The sequence below is a fragment of the Passer domesticus genome, chromosome Z, assembly GCF_036417665.1.
Source record: "Passer domesticus isolate bPasDom1 chromosome Z, bPasDom1.hap1, whole genome shotgun sequence".
NCBI classification, from domain to species: domain Eukaryota; kingdom Metazoa; phylum Chordata; class Aves; order Passeriformes; family Passeridae; genus Passer; species Passer domesticus.
Window position 1 is genome coordinate 2,308,884 of NC_087512.1, and position 17,383 is coordinate 2,326,266.

The 17,383-nt window shown below is 45.2% G+C and overlaps 2 protein-coding genes across 23 annotated transcripts in view; one reads left to right on the plus strand and one right to left on the minus strand.

Annotated features, from left to right (window-relative positions):
• The window catches only part of KATNAL2 (katanin catalytic subunit A1 like 2), a 28,874-nt gene extending 26,603 nt beyond the window's left edge, over positions 1-2,271 (minus strand). For 5 of the 14 annotated variants that reach the window (XM_064404122.1, XM_064404116.1, XM_064404121.1 and 2 more), the window contains exons 1-2: positions 2,132-2,262; positions 675-778 (exon numbers count right to left, since the gene is read on the minus strand). Coding sequence is in view for 3 of the 14 variants with exons in the window: in XM_064404118.1 (XP_064260188.1) it covers positions 2,132-2,182 (51 nt within the window). In the remaining 11 variants the exon portion in view is untranslated. Of the gene's footprint in view, positions 1-674; positions 779-1,877; positions 2,008-2,131 lie in introns of those variants that run through there. The other 9 variants (XM_064404123.1, XM_064404117.1, XM_064404114.1 and 6 more) reach the window with 4 other exon arrangements.
• Positions 2,170-17,383, plus strand: part of PIAS2 (protein inhibitor of activated STAT 2) — a 34,649-nt gene continuing 19,435 nt past the window's right edge. For 2 of the 9 annotated variants that reach the window (XM_064404104.1, XM_064404106.1), the window contains exon 1: positions 5,874-6,375. In XM_064404104.1, the coding sequence (XP_064260174.1) occupies positions 6,175-6,375 (201 nt within the window). In that variant the 5' untranslated portion in view covers positions 5,874-6,174. Of the gene's footprint in view, positions 2,325-5,872; positions 6,376-6,876; positions 6,931-9,511; positions 9,623-17,383 lie in introns of those variants that run through there. The other 7 variants (XM_064404107.1, XM_064404108.1, XM_064404109.1 and 4 more) reach the window with 6 other exon arrangements.

Consider the following 17,383-nt stretch of genomic DNA (forward strand, 5'->3'; position numbering starts at 1 on the left):
TGTTGCATGCTTGTTGGGATGAAGAATAAAGCTCCACAAGAGTGAGGCATCATCTGGAGAGCTCGGGAATGAGAACTGTTCTGCTTTAGTGCAAGCGCTCCAAGGGCAAACAACTGGGGCAGTCAGGATGTGTTGGGAGGATCTCTGGTCAGGAATTTGGACAGGAGCAGCCAGGTGGCTGTGCAGTCACACAGGGAAAGCACTGATGGTGGCTCACACGCAGCCCCTTCCCTCTTTGTCCTTGGGATCCCAGGATGCTGACAAATATGGAGTTCCTCAAAATCAAGCTGGCACTATGTGCCAGGACAGAGAGGCTTGATGGGCTCACCTAGTTTTCATCCTCCCTCCACCACCCTGTATTCCCACAGCTTTCCACCACCCATAGCCCTTTGGATATTTGCATCCTTGACAGGCTTTTCAGAAGGATGAATGTTCAGTTCTTGTCTGGCTTGCTGACTGAACTTTCTGAGAAACACACGCAGAATATGGAACTGGTGAGTTTTAAACACTGTATAACTTGGCTGCCATTGAATAGAATTTCCCAGGACAAAGAAAGGGCGCTTTGCCCTCCTCTCTCCTCCAAATAATACGAGGCTGCTACAAACAACAGAGTTGCCAAAGTTTTTCAAGGATTACAATGAGCTTTCATAATTAAAGACATACAGCGAGCTCACCAAAGAAGTTGTGACTAGGAACAAGAAGGAAAAAATCCTCTTGGCAGCTTCAGGTGGTTCTTCAAGTCACTAATCAGAAAAAGAGGCTCCAAGCTTCTGCTCCTCTGCAAAACACAAACTACTCCCTCATCTCTATACCCAAATTATTGATACTTTCAAATTCATCCTGCCAAAAAGCTATGGAGAAGCCAGTTTAGCAAAAGCACATCAAACCAAACCCTGTGGCACAGCTGACAGAGCTCTTGAGCTCCAGTTCTCAGTCCCACGAATGTTTCTGCACTTAGAGTCCAGCACCATCTTTGGGAGAAAGGCCATGCAAATCCCCACTGGTGAAGTTAAGAATCAGGTCCCCTTTTCTCCTCTCCTCCTGCGTGTTGGTGCTGTTTCAATACCACACCTTCAGGCTCCATTTGCAGTGGCTGAGGTCTGAATTCACTTTAGGGCTCAGAAGAAGACCATGCTAGAGGATCCCATTCCTAGGCAAACATATCTACCCTATTAACACTTCCTGAGGAGAGGACATTGAGGGGCAGGCACCAAGCTCTTCTCTCTGGTGACCAGTGACAGGATCAAAGGGAATTTCATGGAACTGGGTCAGGACAGTTTTAGGCTGGATATCAAGGAAAGGTTTGTCCCCCAGAGGGTGGCCAGGCACTCAACAGGCTCCCCCAAGGAGTGGTCCAAGGCTGCCAGAGCTCCAGGAGTGCTTTGACAATGCTCTCAAGAACATGGTGCGAGTTTTGGGGCTGTGCTGTGCAAGGCCAAGAGTAAGAATGTGATGATCCTTGTGGGTATCAGAGCAATGATTCTACAAGAAGTTGGTATAACATCTAAAGCTCAGTCTCAGGACTCCTCCCAAAACACCTCTTTTGTGAAAAATCCTGTACTTTTCATTCTTAAGCAAGAAGAGGGATTGGTGTGTGCATGCACAGCACCCAACAGCTGTATGAGAAAGGCTTTCAGCATCCCTGCAGCCTCTTCCCTCTGGTGTAATTCAACCAGCAGATGGAAGCAGAAGAACAGGTTATGAAATTCAGCAAAATCTTGCTGTTTCTTGGCTTTCTAGAGCAAGAACCACAGAATCGTTGAACTACAGGATGGTTTGGATTGGAAGTGACCTGAAGACCACCCAGCTCCAAGCCCTGCCATGGCCAGGGGCACCTTCCAGTACCCCAGGATGCCCCAAGCTCCGTCCAACCCGACCTGGGGTGGGGCAATACAGCCGTGACTTTTTCAAACAAGAACGAATGGAGGATGGGATACGGATTGTCTCCTTCGGCCGTGCCTACTGCTCCAGAACCACGCAGAGAGAGGGGCTGTGAGGGATCCGCGCCCGCCCCGACCCACCGGGCCCATCGCCGCCATAACAACACCGACCCCCGCGCATGCGCACAGCGCCCCGCTCCCCGTTGCCAAGGCAACCGCGACGCGCAGCCGCCCGCCCCGCCGGTTCTCACCGCTTCTCTCGCCTGGTGGGTGGTTCTCAGCGTCTCGCAGGAGAGCTCCATGGCAGCAAGGGGGGCCGCCGGGAATGTTACCGGGAACACCGCCGGGAATAACGCACCGAGCGCCCGGACCCGCACCCCGCCGAACCCCAGGGGGAACTGGCAAGCCCCGCCTCCCCAGCGCAGCCAATCGAAACATCGGAAGGTGAAAGATTGATTGACGACCTGCCCAATCACGAGTAGAGGAGCGTGGGTGGAAGGCGGCGCTGGCCAATGGGCGCCGGGCTCGCCTGGGTGGTGCGGGGCGGTTGGGCGGGGCTCGGGCTGAGGGGATGGAGCGGTACGGCCCCAAAACAATCCAAAACGAGCCAGACCGACCCAAAACAAGGCGAACCAACTTAAACCAAACCAAATCAACCCAAAACATGCCAACCCCAAACAACCCAAACCATGCCAACCCAAGCCAAACCAACCCCAAACAAGCCAAACCAACCCAAACCATGCCAATCCAACCAAAGCCCACCCCAAACAAGCCAAATCAAGCCAAAACAGCCCGAATGAGCACAGCCCAGCTCACTCCGTTGTTAGACACGCCCAGCTCGCCCACACAGCTGAGGTGTGCCTGAGAAACAGCAGAGTGCAGTTTGCCTTTCACATCAAGGATGCACCAGTGGGCATTAAGATGGAGATCAGCACTGTGGGGAAGCGCAGGGCTGTGGGAAGCGCTCTCTTTGGAGCACAACTCGGCTGCCTGGTTGCTGCAGCCTCCTGGGGTTCAGGGTGCCAGTTATTCGAGAGGTGAATTGTGCCTGTTGGATGTGGTCCAGCTTCAGTCCAGCTGGAGGAGAACCTAAAGCTGAGTGTCAGTACGCCTACCAAAACTCCTCTTGCATGAGGAATCCCGCGCTTTTCTTGCACATTGGGAAGATGAATTGATGGACACATGCACAGCTTTGTGGGAAGAGCTTTTGTTATCCCTGTTCCCAAATCCAACAGCTGCTCAGTTCTTGGACAGGGTCACAACCAGGGTTCAGGGTTCTTACATTGTGCAACACAACCTGATCTACTTGACCACGGCAGGGGGATGGAACTGGGTGAGTTTTAAGGTCCTTTCCAACCCAAAATATTCTGGGATTCTATACCACACTTGCTTGTCATCGCAGGTCCCCAAGTGGGTAATAATTAGCATTGACTCCATGATTCTCAGAAGGCTGATCTATCACTTTATTATACTCTACTCATTAAAAAACCCATCGCCCTCACAGACATTCAAGATACAGGTTGACCCAATTGGTCCTTCGCTCCAAACACCATCACCATTCACCAATCAAGAAATCACTCTTTGGCAAACAAATCTCCATACCACATTCCACATGTTCACCACAAGAGACGCAGAAAGTGAAGATGAGAATTGTTTATCATTCTTTTCTCTGATCTTCTCACAGCCTTTCCCAGCACAAGGCCTAGGAAAGTTGTGTATTGCTTTTTGTGGCCAGAGAGCTGCTCCCACACTTGCTTAGCATTTCATCCTCAAAATATATGTTTTTTTCAGACATCCAGATCTTCTTCCAAAAATACTCCTCAGTATAACCGTCAGTACTCCATTATGTCTTTGTCCTTTTTGTGTCACTCTGTTCCCACTCTGGAATGTTTCCCCAGCCCTTTTCAAAAACATTCCCAATCTGGTACATGCCAACACAGCCTTCAGTGTGTGTTCACAGCTCAGGTAGCTGTGCTGTAAATGTATATACATTCATCCTGTCAAGGATGCAATTTAAAACATGTTTTTTACTACATTTGTCCCTTAAAACATGGAGTTTTCCAAAGTGGATCAGATTAATATTTTTATAACTAAATTAGGTTCCCTCCTGTCAGAATGTGTGCTTAATTTTGTGGCCTTAATGTTGTAGTAGAGTGGTAATGCGTTTGTTTTTCCATTACCATGGGGTTCTTTCTTTATGGCTCTGAAAGAGAAATTCCTGTAATTGAAGTTAGAATTCAAGCCATCCCAAGTTAATCACTGTTGGGAGAATAGCTTGGGTTCATGGCTGTGCTTGACTGGAGAGTTTTCCATCATTACTGTTAAAGGGGTAATCCTACATTAACATGTAGTTTCCTATAGTTTTGATGGATAAAGAGACTCTTCAAATCCTTTGAACAAAAATTGAGGGTAATTTTCACAAGAACTGTCCATAGAGGCAAATGCTCACCCACAGTTAGGGAGGCTGTGTTCCAGACTGTGAAATCTAGGCCTACGTCAATAAACATAATTTAATAAAAATAATAATGATCAAGTAAGCAACTTCATAGCAAAATTTAAATATTTTGCCATTGCTCTTATTACCAAAATATAGGTGTATCACTGTGGTATGTTAGGATAGGCAGGCAAAATTAATATTTCATGATCAAAACTTATTTATATATATATGTATGTATATATTAGGTCTGTAATTTGGATTTTTCTAAACTTTAATATATCTATTGTCAATGAAGTTATATATAACTATATTCATCATATCCCTTTGTTGCCTTTGTCCCAACCTGGAAATGAAACTTGGGATAATTTTAGTAAGGAGGTAATATAAAAGAGGATGAAGGCCTTCAGGGGCAGTTATGGAAAGATGTCCGCAAAAGCCCACTCCCCTCAAAAGTGAGTACATTTTATAGGTTTTAGGAAATTAGCATAATTGATAAAAATCACCAATTAGGAGGACAAGTGGTGGTGCAGTCCCCCCCAGGTCAAGCCCCTTCTCTGCAGTACCCCCCTCAGCACTGGCTGTACTTTGCCCATGAAAATCTTGAAGGGCTGTACTTGGCCTTGGCTCCCAGGAAAAACCAAGATAACAAGGAGCCTTGTACCTCCCGGGCTTGGAGCTCTGGAATTTGTTTTGTCTTTCTGCTTAGGGAAAACCCACGGGAAAATACTGGGAAAACTAGCTACTAATACAATAAGTGACAGAGTTACAAATACATGTGTAAAGAATACATCTATGAAGAGGACATAGAAAAAAAAGGCAAAACCCAAATGGCATCACCTTGACAGAAGATTAAGTCCCCTCCAAACTCTGTTTTGTCAAACAGCTGCATAGAAAATGCAGATACAATGCAGGCACATAAATAATTTCTTTCCAATAAGCAGAATCAGAGAACCCCAGGATGGTTGGGGTTGTAATGGACTTTGAAGATGATCCAGTTCCAATGCCCTGCCTCCGACAGGGCCACCTTCCACTAAACCAGGTTACTCCAAGCCCTGTCCAACCTGAGTATCCAGCTTAGAGTAGTTTATCTTATAGCCAGAGCCCACATATTTTTTGTCAGCAGCATGATTAGGGTGTCTTTCGGTGCCTCTGCCTTGACAGCTCTAGACCTCACACAAGAGGGTTGTAGGCACTGACCACCACTTAAATATTTTTGCCATTCACTTACAATGTTACATTGAAAAGTACATGACTGTGGGATATGAGAGACGATGGAGAAGGTTAAGGCTGACCTCATAAAATTCTTTCCTTTAAACACAGTACATCCAAAACAAATCTACTTTGCCAGTCACCTCAGCCCCATCCCTGCCTGCACTTCACACTCTGTAGTCTATTAGCAGCTGGTTAAGCAGCACAGGAGGGGCTTGATGAGGTACAATGCTGATAAAAGCAATTGTTGCAATCCTTCGAGCAGCTGTAGAGTGGTTTTGTTTGTTCTTCTGGGCTTTTTTTTTGTTTGGTTTTCTTGTTTGTTTTTTTTTTTTTAACTGCAGTGTTTGTGGAAGATTGGGAGGGTTTATTTGGATGTTCAGATGTCTTTCTGTAGTTAACACAGCTGTGGGAACAGGCAGTGCTTATATAGATGTACTGTGTATAGCACTAGAAAGATTACTAGAAAAGGTTGAAACCAGATGGGGATTTTTCCCCTAACAAGCCTCAATTTAGGGGGCAGGTTGCTTAGCACCTGTAGGCTCGTCCCGTACCCTAATTAGAGCCTGCTGGGGAAGACAAAACCCCCAGCGACTAATTGAGTGTTTTTCTGAGAGATAGCTGTGTGGGGGCCGGTCTCCTCCTCCAATGGCTGATGCGGGGCCGAGTTTTAACACTAACACAGAAAATTCAGAAAATGCTCAAGAGAAGAGCCTGGGAACAGGTTCAGGAGATGCAGCAGCAGGTTTAGTGAGAAGGAAGAGGAGGAGAAGAAGAAAAGGGTATTGGAGATGGAGGTCCAAGAAGAAGCAGAAGTTTTACATCCCAGAAGAATTTCTCACATTCGAGGTAGGTTTCTTAAAAGTTTGGTGGAAAGAGAAATATTGGAAATGTTGAAATTTAGCAAAGATGACTTGGTAGCTGTGGAGTGTAAGCCTGGAGTTGATGTGTTTGTGAGGAGTTATGATAGAACAGGATTTTGAAGAACTAGAGAGGGAGGTTAATTAAAAGTGAGATTAATTCTAGTTATTGGAAAAACAGAAGAGGGAGATTTGAAAGAAATTTTTGTGTGAAGATAATGGAATGGGGGAGAAAATAGCCTATGCCCTATGAAAAAAATTGAGGAGGACCAAAAGTCCTTTTTAAATTTTTTTTTAAAAATTTGGGTTTTGTAAATTTTTTGAGAATAGGGCCTCAGAGATGTGTAGTAGAAAGGCTGTGAGGGAAAGAGGAAAACCAACATATGATGGAGGAACAATTCAGTAAAATATTATGGCAAGCTGCTATGTAAACTCATGTTATCTTATGCATGTGAGATGTATAAAAATAGCATTTGCTCTCTGCCCACAGATATTGGGGATAAGATGAATGGAAATGTTGAAAGATGTGGTTGTGAAGTGAGAGGTGAGTGTACACTAGAAAAGAACCCTGGGCTCTGATGTGAGCTTGAACACCGATGTCCTTCCCGGTGTGTTTGAAGGAAGGAACACTTGAGGGTTTGTTAAAAGAACAAAAGAAGGCTTTGGTCTGGTCATGCTTTAATGATCTAAAGGACTGTAACCTACAGCTTGCCCCTTTAGTCTGATCTTGAATTGGAGGGGAAAATAAGCATTTGATGGACTTAGGAATTGAACTCAATGCAGTGGTGTGGCAGATGGCATGTTTTATCAGCTTGTTGATTCTTGGTTTTGACTAACAGAAGGGGTTTGAAATTAATGAAATCCTTATGTTTAAATCTTCAGGAAAAGAGGTGTCATAGGACCGAGCACAAAAGCTGTTAGTGCAGAGGTCTAGGTATCTGTGCTTGTAGTGGGAACCTTTGGCACATTTAAGGGTTTATATTGGAGTAAATAGTAAATAAAAAGGAAAGCCTGTCTCAGCAAGCTGTTGCAAAATTACAACTAATGACGCTAGTTATTGAATTCCTTGGTGTCCAGGTTTATACCAGCATTAAGTGCTCATAGGTAGTGTGTGTGGCAGGGATCAGTATCCTGCAGAAAAGGTCAGCTGTTTGTTCCCAAAATTACCTGCCAGCATCCCTCCTGGCAGAGCCTGCTGCTGATGTGTGACCTGTCCCTTGGCCCACAAGTTACTGCTGTAGTTGCTGCTCTGGATGTGTCAATCATGCAAAACTAGCTACCTTTTGGTTAAGACAAGCAAATTTGTTTTGCATTTCAGGCCTCTTTTCTTTTCCAGTGTGTCTTTATATTCTTGTTTGGGTTGCGCTGGCTGCTCGCCTGTTTGTTGGCTGAGTCTTTCCTATTTTTTATTGCAATAAATCGGTTGTTTGGTTTTACAGCCAAGTTGCTGATGAAACTGAATATTGTGAGTAGGTAATTATTGTGACTAGGTAATGATCTCTGGCTGCTTTTGAAAACAATATTCTCGGCTGCACCTCGATGTTTATTTTTGTGTAAATGTCTCAACATTTACATTCCTTACAGCAGGAAACCCATTATCCAGTTTTTGAAGCTTACTGCTGGTGACATTTTCTCTTCATTTTTTATTACTAAAACGTGCTGCATCATCATTATAACACAAATTATGAGTGCTCTTGATTGGGTGGATAAACTGGGCTGTAAAATCAAAAGCTTTCTGTTTAATCCACTTCAATTGCAAACTGGAATATGTTCTATTTATTTTATTCTATGATTTGCTGGTTTGGTTGGTTTTTCTTCTTCGTTTGTATGGTTTTTAATGGAACAATTTAGTTAAAGGGTGGAATGTTAATTCTGGAGGGGAAGAAACATGGCAGGTGTGTCTAGCTCCTCAGTACAAGAAAGACAAGGAGCTAATGCAGAATATCCAGTGCAGGGCACAAGGATTATGAGGGATCTGGACCATCCCCTGTGATGAGAGATTGCAAGACCTGGGCATAATTAGTCTAGAGGAGACTGAGCGGGGTTCTCATTAATGCAAATAAACATCTTAAAGGCAGGTGTCCAGAGAATGGTGTTGGACTCTTTCAGTGGTGTCCAGCAACCGAATGAGGAGCAATGGCCACAACTGAAATACAAGAAGTTTCAGTGAATTTCAGCGTGAGGAAGGAACTTCTTTATGCTGAAGGTGGCACAGCTCTGGTAGAGGGGTTCCAGGGAGGTCGGAGAGTGTCCCTCTGTGAGACATTTCAAATCCACCTGGAGTTCCTGTGTGACCCTGCCTTGTCAGGAGTTTGGTCTGGGTGATCTCCAGAGATCATCTTTATTTTGTGGTTCTGTGATCCCCCGGGATCATTTCCAGAGCCACTTGAATTCTTTGCACCCTGGAGCTGCTGCAGGAGCACCGTGTAATTGGGGCCGGTACCTACGGGCGTGTGTGTATGCAGCTGGATTACTTTTCCCTCTCAGTTCCCAGTCTGTAGCACTGCGGGGCAGTTTCCCCTCAGGGTTCCCGGTGTGTTTCTACTACCCTAGCCCAGTTTCCTCTCAGAGCTCCCGGTGTGTCTCTAACACTCGAGCCCAGTTTCCCCTGAGGGCTCCCGGTGTGCCTGTACCTCTCTAGCCCAGTTTCCCCTGAGGGTTCCCAGTGTGTCTCTACCATTGCAGCCCAGTTTCCCCTGAGGGTTCCCGGTGTGTCTCTACCACTCTAGCCCAGTTTCCCCTCAGAGTTCCTGGTGTGTCTCTAACACTCGAGCCCAGCTTGCCCTGAGGGCTCCCAGTGTGTTTCTACCATTGCAGCCCAGTTTCCTCTGAGGTTCCCGGTGTGTCTCTACCACTCTAGCCCAGTTTCCTCTGAGGTTCCCGGTGTGTCTCTAACACTCGAGCCCAGTTTCCTCTGAGGTTCCCGGTGTGTCTCTACCACTCTAGCTCAGGTTCCTCTGAGGGCTCCTGGTGTGTCTGTAGCACCCTAGCCCAGTTTCCCCTGAGGGTTCCTGGTGTGTCAGTACCACTCGAGCCCAGTTTCTCCTGAGGGTTCCCGGGGTGTCTGTACCCCCCTAGCCCAGCTTCCCCTCAGGTCCCCCCGCCCTTCCCTGCCGCCCTTCCCGCCGGACCGCCCTCCCCGTCACGTGCCGGGAGCGCGCTCCGGGTGCACGATGATGGTGGCGGCGGCGCCCGGCGGCGGCGGGTAGAAAATGGCGGATTTCGAGGAGCTGCGGGTGAGGAGGAAGGAGGGAGAGAGGTGGCGGCGGGAGCAAGATGTCGGTGCTGGGGGGTGCGCACCATCCCCGGGGTGGGAGGGAAGGAGCGGGCCCGCCCCGACTGGCCGGGGGTCGGCGGGGTCTGTCTGGGGAGACCCTCCCTGTCAGTGCCCGGTTCCCCGTCCCCGCCGCGCGGGTTCTGCTGCTGCTGCCGCCGGGGAGGTTCTTCGCTCTCCTCCCGACATTTTAAAAGCCATCTCGGCGCTGCCGAGCGGCCCCAGGGCTCGAACGGCTCCTGCTGGGCCCCGCGCTCCGTGCGGCTGAAGGGAGGGCGGCGAATAACCACCGGGCTGTTAAAAATGCTGATAGTTGTGGAATCTCTGGAAATCCGTGGACCGCTTTCCATCCGGGAAAGCTGTGCTTGCCCTGCATGAAACCCAGTGTCGCTATTCAGACTTGTTTTGTCTTCGCTTCATTATATTTCATATTGTCGTGGTGGGCTCTCTGTAGCAGATTTGTCGGTGTGTGCGTGCGTGTCCTTTCATTTTGTTAAGGTGTGTACACAAAGAGCCGACTGCATAGCTGGTGCTTTTCCTCCTGTTTCCTGAACAATCCGCTGTTACTTTTGTGTGGAAGAGGGAGGCTGTCTTTCAGCAGCGTCCACAGCTGCAGAAGTGGAATTCTTCGTGGGAATTCTGCGTGCAGGCCGCTCCCCCCCACCTGGACTTTGTTACAGGAGGGAATGAAAAGCTGATTAAATAGGAGCCACTGTGAGTTGGGCTTTAGTGGAGAGGCAGAGCTGGTGTTGGTGTGACCAGTGGGAAATGTGCTGCAGCCGCCAGAGAATTTCCCATGCTGAGGCTTCTTCCAGCACTAACAGTGGTGGTGGAACTGAGGAGCTCACTTATGAAAATACAGTGGAAGGAACTGAGTTTCTTTGTCTGAGGACAACCGTGCTCTGTCTCCGTTTTAGGTTTAGGAATTGTTGGAATTTTTTTTTTTTTTGGTAGTTGAGCCTTGTGTTGTTGGGGGTTTTTTCCCCCCCTTTAAATGTATTTTTGTTTATGCATTTTCTTGCTCCGTATCTTCACCCGTTCTCAGCCCTCGTGCCAAGGTTTCTCAAAGGGTTTGGCTGAACCCCCAGTGTAAACTTTGTGCCAGTGGTGACTCTTTTATCTCTTCCTCTCCAGTCTTGAGGAAGAGCTGTGATCTGTCTCTCCCAAAGTGCTGTAATCGCTTATCTGGATATCCATAAGTATTGATAGTCTCCCTCAGGGTCAGGGCGTTCGGTTCCTGAATACCTTTAAAATTTACAAGAAACTGAGGCGCATAGGTAGATGTAATGCAGGAAGTATGGAGGGAAAAGGGAACTGAGTTTCAGGCCAACTGCAGGGCTGCCTTTTCATCACTCAAGTGGTGCCACTAGTTTAAAAAAAAAAAAATTCGGAAGACATATCATTGAGATTCCCATTCATCTTATTTGTAAACTGGAGTGCTTGTGAGATGAATCTGTTAGCCTGGAGCTTCTATAAATGTTCAGTATCCATCTGATAATAATTCATGGCCTGTTGTGGGAAAGCTCTAGGTAATTTTTGGAAGAGAATGTAATTGTCTGCCTCACATCTGCAAGGCCATGGCTGAATTTTTCCTTTTTTCTTTTTGTATTTGAGGATGCATTTGAATGTGTCTGCTTGAATACCACGTACTTGGTTTTGAGGCTTAATTTTTTTTTTTCAGACAACCAAATCTTCCTCACCAAAGATGGAGAGATTCTCCCACCGCCAGCAGATTTTGTGAATTGACCTTTAGGTGTGATCTGAAACGGCTGCTTTATAGATCAACCTACTGAGTGTTTTTATGGCCGTATTGTTTGCTGCAGTTTCCTGTAGTATGTCATCTCTACCTGCTTTATAAAAGGCCACTTGGGCCATTTTGAGAGTGGAATTTATTTTAGTAATTTGTTAAGGACTGTCTGAAGACAAGAGATCAAAGTTCTCTCTTAAACCCTGTTTCTTGAGGGAAACAGGCACAGCTTTTTTTCTTTTTTTTCTTTTTTTTTTTTTTTTTTCCTGGGCAAAGGAGCATTTTAATATCTGTTAGGACTATCCTTGGTATCCTCTCTATCTTCACAGTAAAAGTTCTGTGGAGTTGGGACCCAAGGGTTATAACTGAGAGACTGTAGTGAAAGAAACCAGACTTCAAGAAACCTACTGTTACATCAGGCCTTTTGGAAATCTTCAGTTTTGTTAAAGGATTTGCTGCTTTTCAATATATTGGTGAAAATGTCTAGTGTAAGGCTTACCCTTCCAGACCATGTGATGAAGCTTTTATTAGCTAGTAGTGTTTATTGATTTCTGTAGATGACTGGTTTCTGGAGTAATAGGGAGTGGCTCAGAAGATGGGGAGAGCGTAAGTGTCTAGTTATAGATTGTTTTGAGATACCATTTCCAGAGCTGCTGTTCACAGATGTTTTTTTAAACCTGGCTCCTACCTTTATCCATAATCCCCTCTCCAGAGCAGCCCAGTAAATGATGAAGGAATTACTCAGGCACAGGCGGATGTGGAACAGAATCATCAGTCTGGTGTGGAGGCCAGAGATGACATTTTTGAGCAGAATTGGCCCAGAAGTGGGGAGCTACACCTCCTTCTGAGAGCCATCTGTGAGACAACAATTCCAGCTCCCAACAGATTCTGAGCTCTCCAAGATTTAGCTTGAAGCTTGTTGAATCTCAACAAAATACTGCAGATAAGAGGATCAATTACATATTATTTAGTATTCTTGGGTCCCCTGTGTTTCTGCTGGCGTCCTGACTCTAAAATGGAAACAAAAACTGTGGAGTCCACACAGTCTTTGAAACAGATCTCTAGTTTAGGTGACAGCATCAGTCTCATAGTTCGTGTTTAGTCATGTTTTGAAATAATTTGTTAGTGTCATCTTTGTGGGGCAAAAAAGAAGGCTCTTTATAGGCAAATGGCTCTGCCTGTGCCAAAACTAATCTGTGACACCTGTGATCAGTTTAATAGCCATTGTGGAAAAGAACTCATTTGGTTGAGAAGAGGTGGAAGCGTGCTAATATATCCTTTCTGGCAGGAGAGATTGCGCAAAATTTACTGGAAAATCATGTTTATAAATGCTGGAAGTAGGTCCCACTTTTACTTTTTGCTCTTGCACACCCAGTACAGAAGACACACGATTCAAATGGGAGGAGAAATGTTGTTCGGATACCATATTAAAATACAGAAGTTGAAGACTCATTCTTTTATACATTAGATCTCTTGTTCATACCAGACTTGGTGCCTTTCCACTTCACTTGCTTTATTTTTCCAGTCTGGAAGAACAGTGTAAGTGACTGCCTCACATTTACCAGGTGAAGCAGTGCTTAATGTTAAATTGCTAACAAGAAAATGCTGAGAGCCGTTTTCATATGTCCTCCTCAAGGTCATTGACAAACACTGTTTTATTTTATCTGTGTTAATATAATTTTATTGTCTATGCCGACCAGTTTTTGATGTAGAAATCAAATTCCTCATCATGATCTGGGTTAAACTTAAGATGGTGAACAGAATAGATGTGAGAAGTTGCTGTTGGTACTGTCATGATCCTTAGGCTGTAGTTAAATTGAGTGTATTAAATAACATAAATGCTGATAAAATACTCCTAATAGCCTGTGATAATGTGCTGTTACCTTCTGTCTGTACGAAATTCCTGTGTGCTCCATAGGTTCACAGTTGGTATTTTAGATCATTGATGTTTATTGAGACACCTTAAAAGTTTGTTTATGTAAAATCATTAGCAATTAACTCATTGTGCTGAGATGCAGTGCTGCGGAGAGGAAGGAGATAATGAGTTTTTGGGTACTCTAAAAAAGAAGCTGCAATGAAATGGCTAAGCTTTGTTTTGAATGTCTTAAATATTTGTGTTTGTTTAACTTAGAATTTTTGTTGTTATTAAGAGCATGCAACCTTGGCGCTAATTCCTAATTAAGGAGCCAGACTAGAGTCTGTGCAGAGGAAAATCTCCATAATACTGAGGATCTGGTGGTTATGATTTGCACTGACTGTGGTTTTCTTTAGAGCTGCTTTTGCTGTCCTGTACTACTGACACAGATTTCAATAATGGCATCTTCATTTTTCCCTGTGACTTGCATTTCTTTATCTGTGGTTACATCAGTTTGAGAAAACACTTCCACTCAGCAGAGAGATCTTCAACCATCCCAGGACACAAGTTGTTTTTCCTTACTATCATTGCCCATTCCTAGCCTGCTGGAAGTCTTCAGGGATACAAATCTGCTGCAGAAGATGTCACAAATGTACTACTTTGCTGAGTGTCCATGAAAGGGCTTAAAGTCAGGAGTGAGGATTTGTGGAACCTGTCCTTGGTGTGTCCCTCCTGTACAGAGCGTTCAGACACCGTGGGGATTATCTGGAATCCAGTGGGGCTGAAGCTGAGCTCTCAGGGGCAAGCTGACCAGTACTTCTGAGTGGGCTGGATTGCTTCTGCATCCAAGTGTCCAGTTGGCCACTCGAGCAGTACTTGCCTTAAAGCCACAGTTGGTGCTGCTTATTGTAGGGCATGTATCAAGAATTAAAGAGGTATTTTCAGCTACCTTCCACTGAGACATATCTAAATATATATGCATATGAAGAGAGAGAGATGTAGAGTAACTGTTAATATTGCAGGGGAGTGTGGAGAATCACACAGCTCTTGTTTGGAGAGATGTTTGATCCCTTACTTTGCTTTGAAACACGCCTGCCCCTTAATTTCAGAGGTATGTCAGCATTTCCTGGGCTCCTTAACATCATCCTCCCAGGGAAATTAATGCCATTCCAGATACACCTACGTCTTAATGCTTTAGACCAGTGTTTCTGCTGATGAATCATGGTTGCTAAAGTTTAACAGTAAGAAACAAAAAAACCTATGAAACTTCTTATAAATTTCAAGTATGAATTTCAGGGGGAAAATATTTCTGGAATATAAAAGTGCTGGAATTACCCAGTCTGATTTCCTTAGAGTTCTGTCGAACTACTTTGTGTTCATGGAGTAATGTTAAAACTAAAATGGCTTTGGTTTTGTGTTAAAAAAGCTTTTTTTATTGGGCTGTGCAGCTGTAAAGAACTTTTCTTAAGAGAAAATGTCATCTACATGACACAACTTGAATGTCTAATCGTAATTGAGTGATGCGAAAAGCATATTAATAACGAGGCTGCAGTCTTCTGCAATATGCTGGGAAACCAAAAGAAAGTAATTTGGTAAGGGTTTGTTGGAAGCAGTGTCTGCCTTGCACCATGATTATAAATGTTCTCAGACATACATAAAAACCATAAACATAACAGTTTAGTGATGATAATGAATGTCCACTCTGTATAAGTTCAGAATCATAGGTTTGGTTTGGATGGGGCCTTAAAGCTTCACCCCCATGGGCAGGGACAGCTTCCACTGTCCCAGGCTGCTCCAAGCCCCATCCAGCCTGGCCTTGGGCACTGCCAGGGATCCAGGGGCAGCCACAGCTGCTCTGGGCACCCTGGGCCAGGGCCTACCCACCCTCCCAGCCACCAATTCCTGCCCAACATCCCATCTGTCCCTGCCCTCTGGCAGTGGGAAGCGATTCCCTGTGTCCTGCACCTCTATCCACTGTCTCGAGTCCCTCTCCAGCTCTCCCAGAGCCCCTTTAGGCCCTGGCAGGTGTCTTCTCATATACATGTTTGTTATTGTTTTAAAGGGAAAGCAAAAACAGGTTTAGAGGGAAAGTGTTGAAAAAGCTGCTGTTCAGATACTACTGTAAATCTTGCTTTTTGCAAGTCTTCTTTCTAAAGCCTGTGTAACATTTTTACATTGGTGGACAAAACAGTGTATATGTTTTATATTTGCAAGCATTTTTAATGTGGGTGTTAATTTAAAATTTTGATGACTATGGTATTGAAGCCAGGCTATGTCTTCTAGTAAAATGAAGTCCCTCTTGTAACAAAGTGCTAGTTTGTGAAATTTTTTTGTATGAAATGTTAGCTGTGTCGAGGCGCGGCTGACTGCACATTTCACCTTGATTAACTTGCAGGAATGCACAGAAGGCAGCAGGCAGGGTAGTAGACAGTATTTTGCAATACATGCTGTTTCCATAATCTCTGTGTAAAGGATTATTTTACTCATTTGCATTGTGATTATGAAATCCAGCATCATGCTTACTGCCTGCATCTGAAATAAAGGAGCTGGCGTTGCTATCAAGCTTATGCAGTTATCTACAGAAGCATGCAACCTGACGTTTTCTGTAAATTCATGAATACTAGTATTATCTTTTAACACAGTTTCTCTTTTATGTCATAACTATAAAGCTGTTACAGTACTTCAATCCATTTTTTATGAATGTTGGAACACTTTGTTTTTGTCACTGTTTTTGACTGAGTGCAAGGAAAAGTAGAAGGGGAATGCCAGGAGGAAACTAACATTCTCCATCTTGTATTGTTTTGTTGTTGAGGGGATTTGCTGGGATGAAGTTAAGGTGACATCTGCTGTTGGCCTCTTCAGAAGTTTGGGTGAGCCACTCGGTGGCTCATATGACTTTTTGCTGGTTGCTGTGTCCATGGTGCATTTATAGACAGGGTGTTGGGGGAATAGGAATACCTGTGTGAAGGCTGCTGTGTTATCTCTACTCAGAACAGCTTCTTGACAGAATAGTCACTGGATCCAAATGGGCTGTCTGGAAATGTTGAAAATCAGGGGCTAAAATGCAATAGCCCTGTCTCATCAGTGATGAGGAAAGGGTGTGCCAGATGAGGTTTCTGCCATGGTGTTTTAGATTGTCATTTTGATTTGCATAAGTAATGTGGCCCTTGAGAAGGCAGGTCCTGGCTACTTAGTCCTGCTAAGTGTTGCCATTGACTTGGACTTGGGACAGCATGTGCCCAGACTTGGGTCAGCCTGTGCCCAGGTGGAAAAGGTGTCCATGGTGTCCCAGCCAGGCTGTGGCACAGCCCCAGGGCAGTGTCATGTCCTGTCCCCTGTGCTGGCCCTGCTGAGGCACCTCCAGTGCTGGGACAGCTCTGGGTCCTCAGCACAAGAGAGACACTGAGGGGCTGGAGCGTGTCCAGGGCAGGGAACGGGGCTGGGAAGGGGCTGGAGCCCCAGGAGAGGCTGAGGGAGCTGGGAAGGGGCTGAGCTCTGCACGCAGGTAATGAGGAATGGGGCAAGATGAAATGGCCTCAAGTTACTCTAGGGGAGGTCTAGATTTGATACTGGGAAAAATTTCTTGACCGAGGCTATTGTCCCACCCTGCACAAGTTGCCCACAGCAGTGGAGGAGTCCCCATTCTTGGAAAGATTTAAAAGCAATGTGGATGTGACATTTAGGGAGATGGGTTAGTGGTGGCCTTGGCAGTGCTGGAGCAATGGTTGGTCTTCATTATCTTGGAGGTCTTTTCCAACCTAAATGATTCTGTGATTTTAAGTTCAGTTTTTGTCTGATACAATTCACTGGTCTTACTGCCAAAATAGTTTTCACAATATTAAAAAGAGAATAGGGAACAACCCAGGGACACAGGGGGGGGATTGTGACTTTATTGGTGACTGACTCAATGTTTGGTCAAAAATTGTGTTAAAACTTCAGCTGAGATCAGATGTGTGTCAGAACATGAGCGTTAACTCTGTGTAGAAAGGACCTGGAAGGTAAAGTCAAAAGTTTTGAGTTAAAGTCAATGCCCAAAGCTTTAATAAGAGTCCAGATGCACTTCTGAACTGTTTTTAAAAATACATACAATCCCAGATGTCCGCTATTTCATACCTTCTGTT